Genomic DNA, 12,339 nt, shown 5'->3' on the forward strand with positions numbered 1-12,339 from the left:
ATGTAATTAGAAATTTTATCTTCAAAGATGAAACCATATTACATACTAGATGGGAAAGTTGCTATTTACCAGTTTATATTAAAAGTCCAATTGAAAAAGTTACAGCATTTAAAAACAAAAACACCTAAGCCAAGTGACATCACTGTGGCTAACCAACTTCATTGTACATTCTTTTTTTTTAATCCACCAAACTTTCTTCTCTTGCTACAATTTTCATGTCACCCCTTTGAACTGCTCTCTACTAACGTATATCCTACATTTCTTTTAAAAGCTTAATATTAATTTTCTCCATGAAGCCTTTCAGACCTAACCCCAGATCACAGGGGTCTTGCCTTGCCTCAGATTCCTTCAGCATTTACATTTGGTCTACATCTACACTACGCAGTCATGTGTTTGCATGTGTAGTGCCTTGAAATTTACTCTTTTTTTTTCACATAGACAAATGATAAATTTCCTGTAGACAGCTGGTATACTATGTCTTTGTAATCCATACCATTTCTACATTGTTATAAATGTCTATCAAATGAGTGCTATTTTTGTGAAATTTGTAAAAAAGAAGTATGTTTCAAATAGGAAGTTATTTTATAATTTGGATTAATTTCTGACTTCAAAAGAGTTAGATTTAACTGAGAAACCAGATAGACCATGGATTTGCAATTGACTAACGTACTCGGCCTATAATCCTTCTTTTTTCTCTCTTAACCATAGACAGACCTAGAAATGGTCACTGAAGACCTTGCCCAAAAAGTCAATAGGCCTTACCTTCGTACACCCCGCCACAAGATCATCAAGGCAGCATGCCTTGTACAGCAGAAGAGACAAGAATTCCTGGCATCTGTGGCTCGGGGAGTTGCTCCTGCAGACTCACCAGAAGCTCCAAGGCGCAGGTAAAAAAGATGCACACTGTGGAAATTATCCTAGCCCCAGCCACAAATGCCACCAGGTTTATTTTTTATCTAACTAGGGTTTATATTCCTGGAAGTTACTTATACTTAAATATGGATAGCTGATAAAAGCATGTTAACTTCTTTTTGGTGATTTTCACCCACAGAACTATTTCTGTTTTTTTTCATTTTTTGTCATTGTGTAGTTTCTTGGAATAAATTAGGTTAATTTTACACTTCATTGAACTCATAATTCAGAGTATTCTAATGCATCACTTCAAATATGTAATGTATGTAGTGATATGATAGTCATAAACACCTTACAGTGTCAAAGGTGAAAGCCTTGCCAACTTGTTATGTTTATATTTTTATGTAAGAGCTTATAAAGAAATTAGAAATCTCATATTAATAATTTAAGTGATTCATATTCATCCAATAAAGAACAGCTGAGTTTTGGTTGTTTCAGATACTTACACTATTTCTGCCACTATAAATTAAAGCATGTTTTCTTATTCATAACAATTATACTCATTAGAAATCCCTTTGACCCTATTTTTACATAAACACATAAAAATAGAAGCAATCATAAAATACTGTTATAACATGATGATTTTTATTTTTATACTATTTTACACAATTAGAATTTGAAAGAAATAATTGAAAGATCATTTTAATTATATTCAGTAGTTGGTGTACTTTGGTTAAGCAAGTTGCAAGCAGAGGAATTAAAAATAATGTTCAATGGGCAAGGGTCTGATTGTTCATACTTTGTAGTGCTGATAATAAATCAAATGGTATGTCCAATTTCTTTGTAGCTTTGCTGGTGGAACATGGGATTGGGAATATTTAGGATTTGCATCACCTGAGGTAATTGTTTTGCGGGGGTTTTGTTTCGTTTTTTAATTATATTTTTCCTTAGTGATATCTTGCTTGCATTTCCACCCTTACCTATTCTAAATCCTACTGAGATCGTTGGCAATGTTTTCTCTTTCTTATATAATAAAAATGCCTCAGCAGAGCCTGCATTTAGCCATTTGTGGTATTGGATTATCATCACATTGTGAAATGCATCCCCCTTTTTATTATTTGTAATTACTGAACAGTCACAATTAAGGCTAACATATAGCATATATTTTGGAGTGTATTTTCAAATTGGTTAATGAGTATAAATTTTATTTATTAGAAATGCATTTTTTGTCATAATCTTCAGTCTGAATCTATGAAAAACCTGCACAGTCTATTTTTTTAAGTTACTGCAACAACCTGATTGAATTGATTTATAAATCAGTTTCTAAGGTGGAAACTTGACATTAATAATGTTTATGCAGAAAAAATGCTTTGCTTAATTGCTTTCTGCTCTTTAAGATTTTCACCCTCTTCTTGGTTTTTTTTTGTCTTTTTTTGTTTGTTTGTTTTTTTTAGTTGTTATTGATAGATTTTAAGATACAAATAGTCTAGGGGGTGCCTGACTGGCTCAGTCACCAAGAACTTTATTAGTTCTTGGTCTCGGGGTCATGAGTTCAAGCCCTGCGTTGAGTGTAGATATTGCCTAAAAATAAAATCTTTAAAAGTAAATAAATAAAATGCAGTCTAAAATACTAACACTACAAGTAGCAATTCCCACAAATAAGATAGAGTGAAAATCTTAATCACATTGCTATTTTCTGAGATTTAAATTGCCACTGTTCCTGTTGAGTCTGATTTTAAATGGTTTTAGCAGTTATCTCTACTTCTGTCTCTCCTTCCTTATTCTCTAAAACAGTATACTATCTGGTGTTTATGTTACAATAACCTTTTAACTTAGTTCTTAGAAGGGAGCAGGACAAACAGTGAAACTTTATAATTTATAGCCCATTTGTTGTCTTCAACTGAAGGAGAATGAAATTATCTAGAAATGACTGTGGATTATTTAAAACAGATACTTTGTCTTTTCAGCTACTGAGGATACTTGCAATCACCTTGTGGCCTGTTGTATTGGTAGATATATCTAAGAAAATACTGACTTGAGAAAACAATTTGTGCTTTGAGCTCTGATATGGAAAATTTTTAATTCACTTAAATTGCATAAAGACTTTAATATATTACTGAAACTGTTATAAAATAAATTATGAACCTTTTTCTATGCTATGCTTATTATTCTATTACAACTTTGAGGATGTTATGGAAAATTTCTACCTAAAAGCATGAAAAACAAGCTTCAGTTATGAAAAAAAGAGTACTAAAGATTTCAGTATTTCAAGGTAGAAAACAACTTAGCTTTATTTGAGCAAAAATAAAACCTTTACCAGTGTACTCATAGTCATGTACACATCTCTTGTAGCTTCTAGCTCTGACAGTAACTTTAGGAATCCTAAATATTTGTCCTTGAATATTGACACCTACTAATGTGACTGACACAGATTCATTTTGTAAAAAACAGGAAAGCTTGCTACCTCACATGTGAATATTTATGAATAAAATTATCGAGCTCTTGTTCTCCAGAGATTGAGAATTATGAAAGTATAAGTAATATTTCCTTCTTAATTTTTATGTGTTCATAAGTATTATAAGAATTTTTTAACTACTTTTATTTTTCTTTAAAGTCTTTGACACATTGAAACACCAACCTTTTATGTAAACCTTATTGCAAGTCTAAAGAATTACTCTACAGTGTGAAACTCTAAAATTCTGACTATCAAGTAACTGCCAAAATAATATCTTTAAAAATTAACTCTTTGCCTTCATATATACTTTGGAAAAAAAAAATTAGTGTTACCAAACTTCAATAGACTTTTAGGTTGAATTTATATTTTTTCAGTCAAGTTAATTCCATCTTTCTCCTTTTTTAATTAAATTGAGTCAGTGACAATCATAAGTATTTTGTACCACTTTAAAGGCAGTGGAGCCCAGAGGAAAGAGCATAGTGTCAAAGTCTGAGGGACACCTGAATTCAAGGTCTAGCTCTGGAACTTATTACACTTTAGGCTCCCCATTCTTCCTTAATTTCTCATCTATAAAATATGGATGACAGCATCTACCCCATGGAAGTTCTAGAAGGATTAAAGCATCTCTTTAAGTCACTGATAAATTTGGTGCTCAATAAATTAGTGCTCAACAAAAAGCTCCTAGCAGCTTTTTCTCCTATAAATCTTAAAATTTCTCAGTCTTGTCTGTAACCTTAACACTCTTTAACCTTTTGGAGTACCACAACTAAAGCTTTTTCATATGCTTACATAAAAATCTAGGAATTCTTAGAAATTTTCAGATAGGTTTAATTTTATGAGATCAGTTTTTTTAAGCCTATTGCATCATGAGAGAATGCTATTGGGTTTACCATCAGAGTAATTATAACAATTTTCTTTTATGATTGTTTTTAAAAAATTTTTTTTCATGTTTTATTTATTTTTGAGAGAGAGGGACACACAGAATCTGAAGCAGGCTCCGGGCTCTGAGCTGACAGCACAGAGCCTGACACGGGGCTCCAACCCACGAACTGTGAGATCATGACCTGAGCCGAAGTCGATACTTAACCGACTGAGCCACCCAGGCACCCCTCTTTTATGGTTGTTTTTAACCCAAATTTTAGTTTTCTTAAATTGGAAATATGTGTATTATGTGGTTAGTAATAGTTTACTAACTAATAGTAATAGTAATAGTAACCAAACTAATAGTTTACTATTAATTCAGAATAACTTTTTGTACTGTATTCAAGTGTACAAAGGAAGCAAATTGTCCTTAAATATAAACCTTGAACTGAAATAAAATTTTCATGCCATCTTTGGCTAAGAAATGCAGTGTTCCTCAGTGGTCTAGTGAACCATGATGACACATAATAGTTATCCAGTTTGGGATCATGGGCCTCCAGCAAAGGAAGAACTCATACCACAGCTCAGCAGTAAATTTTAAAGAACCTAAATAATCCCTCTGAGAACCTGTAGGATCTTTCTTGGCTTCTAACCTGGTAGGATGCCTCCCATTTCATATTGGACTCCAACTGCTTGTTTACATAAATGGAGTTTAAATAAATTTAACCAGAGTAGTGTGATGTGAAAGTATTATTTATGATGTAAAAACTTGTCTTTGTTTTTATTCTAGTACTTTCACAACATAAACATATTGAATATCCTAGGGTAACCAGGGTGATCATAAACCTGAGTATATTTGTGTTTATCACTGAAAGATTCTATAATGATTCTCAAAATCAGCCTATCTGTGCTAGTGTCATGCACACTGACTGGCCTCTCTTCTAATCTCTTCCGTCACTAAAACCTGGAAAAGTATGTGTATACCCAGGTAGTAGCAGGTGGTCCCAGGTTCTGCCTCCACCCATACCTTCATCCTTCCCATATGCCCTCTGCCTGTGTTGTAGATAGCCCCACATATTAACTAATATAGGAAGGAAGCCAAGTAACATCTTATTTTAAAGCTAATTTCACATTTTTCTTTTAATCATTTAACTTGTGAGTATGATATGTTGTAGTCCCAAGGAATACAAAATCTCATAGTCTGATAAGCAATTGGTAGTGTACACTCTTTTTTTTCCCTTTCTGTTGCATATATCACAGTCACTTTTTAAAAACCAGACCTCCAAGAGCCTAGCTTATATTAATAAAAGCCTAACGTATATTAGCAAAATCGTTATGGTGTTAAACATTATGTAACAAGACCCAGGCATATGAAAAAGGCTCAGTTCTGCCCTGGCATTGGAGCTTGCAAGTATTCCCAATTTATCCAGGAGTTGTAATGACTATTTAAAATTTTTCTTTTTCCATTTTACCTTTTCTGTTTCCTTGGCATGGCAAAACCTGAAGTTTCTTTCGTTAATGCCAAGTGACTTTATATGTATATAAAATCACACATTTTTTTTTCCTGGAAAAAAAGTGTGTGTTTTATTTGCATTAAAAAAATTGCATGCTCTTCTGTATTTTATAACCTTTGGTTTATGCAGGAATATGCTGAATTTCAGTATCGGAGGAGGCACAGACAACAACGCCGTCGAGGAGATGTGCACAGTCTGCTCAGTAACCCTCCAGACCCTGATGAGCCGAGTGAAGGCACTTTAGGTAAGCTCTTAAGTTGGCTCGGTTTTAGTCTTTTTAGTTCTCTTGAATTTATTCTTAAAACTGGCAAATTTAAATGTTTGTGAAATAGTTTGTAGTGTAGATATATAATCAATATGCAGATGCTTTGAATGTCACAGGATACATAAAACCAGAGAGGTTAAGAACATGGGCGGTGGAGTGGCGTCTGGGTGGCTCAGTTGGTTAAGCATCTGACTTTGGCTCAGATCATGATCTTACAACTCGTGGGTTTGTGCACCGCATTGGGCTCTGTACTGACAGCTCAGAGCCTGAAGCCTGTTTCAGATTCTGTGTCTCCCTCTCTCTTTGCCCCTCTCCCACTTGCACTTGCTCACTCACTCTTTCAAAATTAAATAAACATTAAAGAAAAAAAAAAAAAAAGAACATGGGCTGTGGAGTCAGCTGGAACCTGCATTCATGACCCCATCTCTATGTATCAGTGTAAGACTTCAGTCAAGTTGACTTAACCTCTCTAAGATTTAGTCTCCTCATTCTAAAAAGCAATAAAAACAGTGCCACATTGTGGGCTCATTGTGAGCATTAAATGAGATAATGTGTATAAAACCCTTAATTAAGCACTAGTAACACCTAGAGAGCACTCAATAAATTGTAGCTGTTGATCACTGTTACTGTGTTCATGGAATATTTTCCTCTTAGCTTCACTTCTCCCGTTAACATTCTTTAAAAGAAAATTTCTGAAATAAATCATTTAAAATTTATTTTTTAATGTTTATTTTTGAGAGAGAGAGAGAAGGAGTGTGTGCGCAGGGGCGGGGCAGGGAGAGAGAGGGAGACACAGAATCCGAGGCAGGCTCCAGGCTCTGAGCTGTCAGCACAGAGCCCTATGCAGGGCTTGAACTCATAAACTGTGAGATCATGACCTGAACCAAAGTCAGACACTTAACCGACTGAGCCACCCAGGCGCCTCTAGAAATCAATTATTTTGATTATCAACTTTTAAATGTTAAATTCTTAATGGAAAATCTTCAAATTCTTATGTCAGCAGATCATATTTAATAAATCAGGATCAATGAACCTAAAGATTTGTTCTTCAGGCTATTGTAATTCCAAAATTCTTTAGTTTTAAGAACTTTGAAAACTAAAATACCTTTATTTGTTATTGCTTAAGAAAGAAAAAAAGAGTGGTGGTAGCACTTGCATTTATGAATAGAACCATATGTAATGCAAACAAAAACGTAAAGAGCAATCGTGTTTGAAGTGGTAATATTAGATGTATTTTGATGAGACATATAGGGAGGAGAATCTCTGAAAGATTAAGTGAACATGTGAACACAGGTTTTCACCAGCACTGAAAGAGAAATTATTGACTAAAATAAAAAGATGTGTCAGGGTGCCAGGATGGCTCAGTCCACTGAGCATCTGACTTTTTTTTTTTTTTTTTAAAGCTTATTTATATATTTTGAGAGAGACAGCACATGGGCATGCACCTGGTAGGGGCAGAGAGGGGAAGACACAGAATCTGAAGCAGGCTGCACCCTGTCAGCACAGAGCCCACCACCATGGGGCTCAAACCCACAAATTGTGAGATCATGATCTGAGCAGAGATCAAGAGTTGGACATTGAATCTACTGAGCCACCCAGGCGCCCCAAGCTTCCGACTCTTGATTTTGGCTCATGATCCCATGGTTGTGGGATTGAGCCCCGCATTGGGCTCTGCGCTGAGTGTGGAGTCTGCTTAAGATTCTCCCTCTCTGTCCCTCTGCCCCTCTCCCCTGCTTGCTAACATAAAAATTAAAAATTAAGTGCAAAAAACATGTGTGAAGTCTTGTATGACTGGATTGTCTCTGGTTCCACTTGCTTTGAAACAGACATCCCAGATGGTGGCAGTGGCCGCAGGCCGGGTGCCTCTGTGGTAAGTTCCGCATCTATGAGCGTGCTGCACAGCTCTTCCCTGCGTGACTACACCCCTGCCAGTCGCTCTGAAAACCAGGACTCTCTTCAGGTAGCCTTTGTGGGCAGCCTCATTGTTCCTGTTTTTGCTCTTTCTCTGTTTAGCCTGACTTCCTATTTTTACTTTATTGCTCTTTTTCTTCCTTTCATTAAAAATCTTTGTTTCAGAGATGTACTACAGGAAAAGATTCCTAAATGTCAGAGTTATCTTAAGGAATTTTTTTTCTCTTTAGCATGGACAAGGAAAAAATTAAGATTTGAGTAGATAAAGCAATAATTCTGTATAAATAGAGGTAGTATTATTTATCTGGTGAAAGAATAGTTGGTAAACTTCATTAGGTTAAATAATTTTTCCTTTTAAATTTTAAAGTGATTTAACTTTCTGTTGCCTCAGGCTCTGAGTTCCTTGGATGAAGATGATCCCAATATACTTCTTGCAATACAATTGTCATTGCAAGAATCCGGGCTGGCCATTGATGAGGAAAATAGAGACTTCCTCAATAATGAAGCATCCTTAGGAGCGATAGGCACCTCTTTACCTTCCAGACTAGACTCAGTCCCCAGGAACACAGATAGCCCTCGGGCTGCACTGAGCAGCTCTGAGCTGTTGGAACTTGGTGACAGCCTCATGAGATTAGGAGCAGAGAGTGACCCATTTTCAACTGACACTCTGAGTTCACACCCTCTCAGTGAGGCGAGAAGTGAATTCTATCCCTCATCCAGTGACCCTGACTCAGCTGGCCAGGATGCCAACATCAATGACAATCTTCTTGGCAACATCATGGCTTGGTTTCATGACATGAATCCTCAGAGTATCGCCCTGATTCCTCCAGCAGTTACAGAAATCAGTGCAGATCCCCAGCTCCCCTGTGTCAAAGATGAATCAGAAGGTAAGAGGGATGTGGAGCTGGTGCCACCAGAAGATTCAGTGTTTGAAGATGCCGTGGTCAGTGAAGGTAGAGGAACCCAAATAGAAGAAGAAAATCCTTTGGAAGAAAATACTCTGGCTGGGGAAGCAGCATCTCAAGCTGGCATTAGTAGTAATGAGGCAGCCAACAATGGGGATGGTTCAGATGCTTCAAGCCAAACACCTCAGACCTCAAGTGACTGGCTTGAACAAGTACATTTAGTGTGAACTGCACACCTCTGGGCTCTAAACGAATCACAGGTACAGATGGTATTCTAGTGGAGTATGCTTTGTAGAGACTTGATCCACTTAATTCCAACTCAATTATAAACCACTGACATTAGTATTGAATACGAAGGAGTTCCCTTGAATGGTAGCTTCATTTCTGATTATCTTAGAGGGAATTTCTTTTGTATTTAATTGGATAGCTTTTCCCCTTTGTGCTGACAAAAAAGAAGAGTAAGAGAAACACAAATGGAATAAATAGGCTAGATTCCACATTGTGAGAAAATGCAGTCCTCTGTTTAGCCTAAAGTCAGCGATACTTAAATTGAATGTTTAAATTAAAGGCTTACTCCCTAATCCTTGGGTGGTTTTTTCCTCTTTTAAAGAAAAAAGTTTTCTTCATTTTAGAAGTTATTTTGGACAGATCTAATAACATGTTGTTCCTCAATCTCTTTGTGCTCTTCTATAACTTTATTCCTTTTTGTCTGAGCGGTGTGAATTGAGGTATCCAAGGCATCTCTTTAGTGCTACGTCTACCACAGTGTAGTTTTAATATTCACATGAATCAAAGATTTCTTTTCATGTCTATTTCCAGTCCACTTGTGCCAAACTGACTCGTGCACTAACAAGGCGTTTAGGTGTGCAGTGTCCTAGAGGGCTCCAGAGTAGTCTCAGCCTTCTCGGGAGTTAAAGGTGCCACTTGGTACCAGAATATAATGGGCTTTTGTTGCCATGGAGACTGCATTTAAATAAATGTAGCCTGTAGCTTAAGTTAACTAAACCTAATGCTGCTGTTAAAAACAGTTTATTTTAATATTAAAATACAGTTGATTAGCAACAGCGGTGCTGTATTTTAAGAGACACTTTATTGGAAGTGCAATCATAGTTCTTTGTTTTCACACTTTTACAGTGCATTCTAATTACTAATGGGTGCAATTACTTTTAATGGTGTTTTATAAAATAGAAAAAAAGTGGAGTTTTCATGAGTTATAGTAAATCCCACAATTATTAAAAAATTTCAATAAAACATCCTGCGCAACATGTTACCGTGCCTTTGCCTAACTAAATGGATAGTTGCCAGTTAAATAAGTGAGTAATTGAAATTTCAGTGTCTCTTCTGAAGTAACTATGCTATGAATTGCAAAGACCTCCATAAAACCACCCATGGCCTTGCCTTTACAGTAAATATAACTACTAAATGTTCAATCGGTTTTTTGCCTAAATAGCAAATGCTGACATGTGTTTGTTCTATTGCACAATACTCATTTGCTGTGTGATTACTGTTTAGTGTTGAAAAAAAATCAACTTCCTAGTTATCAGTGTCTTACTGTGAAGAAAATACTGGTCTTAGTTGTAATTAAGATACAGTGATACAGTGTGTAATTAAAACTAGAGTAAACTGTTGGAATGGCTGTTTTACTTACATATTATCAAAACTAGCGTAACATAAACAAAATAGATATGCAACACTCCATTTAATGTTTTGCCAGATTCTTACCAGAAATCTACAGATACCAAAATTTCAGTACTGAGTTTGTACAGGCAAGTCCTGGGCTGGGTAAAAGGTTACATTAGTATGGATATCCATGTGAGTTGTGATTACGGTTTTTATTTTTTTTTTTTCCTCCAAAACCTGTTTCTGAAACTCTTGTACTTGGAATTCATATGGCTAGGACACTCTATTAGAGTACTTAATATTCCCCGGGTTCCCTTAGAATAAACTGTGTGTGAATCGCTCCTAGGCCATGGATATCAAAGGTCCACATTAGCTTTTATTTCCCCGGTCTTCAGAAACAGTGATATCAATCCCCAGTAAATTAGTTGGGGAAAATATTGACTTTGTCTACAGTGTATTACTGTATATTCAAGGGAAACAGTCCATTAAAGGATTTTTTTACAAATTTATTTTGGATTAAAAATATCAACACCAATCAGTTTTTAGACCGAGTTGTAACTTTTCAATAGAAAGAGTCTTTGTATCACATTGAGGCGTCTTGCGAAGCTGCAATAAGGTGAGAAAGAGTGCTCTGTGTGAAGACAGTGTATGTGATGGGTTCTGGTTCCTTGCGCCTTGTGCAGTACCCTTTGTTTCTGTGCTATCTCCTGAGCATGAAAAATGATCATTATTCAATTTGTATTTCCTTGGTACATATTTTAAAAACAACACAGTCATTGACTTTACAGTTCAGAAATAAAGTTTGGCAAAGCCTATTTTGTAAACAAGTTAATTTTATAATGTAAAAAAAAAAAATTACTCTAACCTTGACTTGTTATTTGCACTTTCATAGTCTATACTTGATACATTCCCACTTTATATACAGTAGGATTCTACAAACGTGTAGATGTTTGGCCAAATGAATGCTGTTAATATGTAAAATTCTTTGATTAAACATTTATTACTTAAACTACTTCACTTTTGTCTCATTACATTATAGACTTTGTTTTAACCAAGTCAGGAAGCTGATTTTCTTCAAATTAAATTCTCTCCAAAAAAATGGGATTAATTTGGTTCTTACATGTAACTAATTAGTGCATAATATTTTTTACACTAGCCCACTTACTATTTTATACCCCAAAGATAAACTCTGAAACACTGCATGACAATGTGTTAAAACATTGTGACTTCAGTGCTTTTATTTTCATCACTCTCAGGAGAAGAGTGTTGGGATTTTTCCTTGAAATCTCTAATAGAAACACACAGGAAAAGATAGAATTTTAAGGTGTTTTGTGAAACTGCTTAGGACAGGAAAAAGAGTTTATGCCAAATGAATAGAAACACCATCATTGTATTATTCTATCTCCTCTAAGTTACCAAAACAGCCCTTTGCATCTGAACTTCAGGCTTTGTGGGGTCTGCCAGGGATAACTACTTAGTCATGTATTTATGTTTTTCATCGTGTGACTCTGAAGCTTAATCACTAATGTCCATCTACTGAATGATTCTTCAGATGTTGTTTATTGCAGCCACCGATCTCATTTTTGTTCTCCTTTTAGTTCTCAAATGTTGTTGCTTATTACCTGTCATGAATTAAAAGCTGAGACTTAACTGAAGTTCGCTTTGTAATTTTAAAACAGTTACAGTTAGTATATCTCTGAAGAGTAAAATCTTGGAATCTAAATAACAAATTTTGGGAGTCTTTTTAAGGCTGAAATAAAAACTCTGTAAGAAAAAAAATTGTCACATGCTCTACACTTGGGCTGAGTTATATTATGTCAGCCTTGGACCATCAGCATAATTATTGGGTCTTCTCCTTAGCAACAGTATATTACTGCCTTGTCAGTCATCACCCTCTCACCAGAATAGATTTCTTTCTAGAAAAATGCAAGTGTCCGTTTTCCAGACTATTATGTG

General features: G+C 35.6%; 1 protein-coding gene across 4 annotated transcripts in view; it reads left to right on the forward strand.

The window, feature by feature from the left end:
* ANKIB1 (ankyrin repeat and IBR domain containing 1) overlaps nucleotides 1-11,392 on the forward strand; it is a 145,756-nt gene extending 134,364 nt beyond the window's left edge. For 3 of the 4 annotated variants that reach the window (XM_047094674.1, XM_047094677.1, XM_047094675.1), the window contains 5 exons: nucleotides 709-887; nucleotides 1,700-1,751; nucleotides 5,812-5,926; nucleotides 7,774-7,907; nucleotides 8,250-11,392. In XM_047094674.1, the coding sequence (XP_046950630.1) occupies nucleotides 709-887; nucleotides 1,700-1,751; nucleotides 5,812-5,926; nucleotides 7,774-7,907; nucleotides 8,250-8,990 (1,221 nt within the window). In that variant the 3' untranslated portion in view covers nucleotides 8,991-11,392. The remainder of the gene's footprint in view (nucleotides 1-708; nucleotides 888-1,699; nucleotides 1,752-5,811; nucleotides 5,927-7,773; nucleotides 7,908-8,249) is intronic. The other variant, XM_047094676.1, reaches the window with a different exon arrangement.
* Nucleotides 11,393-12,339: the final 947 nt, after the last annotated feature.

This window comes from Lynx rufus, unplaced genomic scaffold (assembly GCF_022079265.1).
Source record: "Lynx rufus isolate CCGP_SWC_20201006 ecotype Redwood Valley unplaced genomic scaffold, mLynRuf1.p SCAF_4, whole genome shotgun sequence".
Classification (NCBI taxonomy): domain Eukaryota; kingdom Metazoa; phylum Chordata; class Mammalia; order Carnivora; family Felidae; genus Lynx; species Lynx rufus.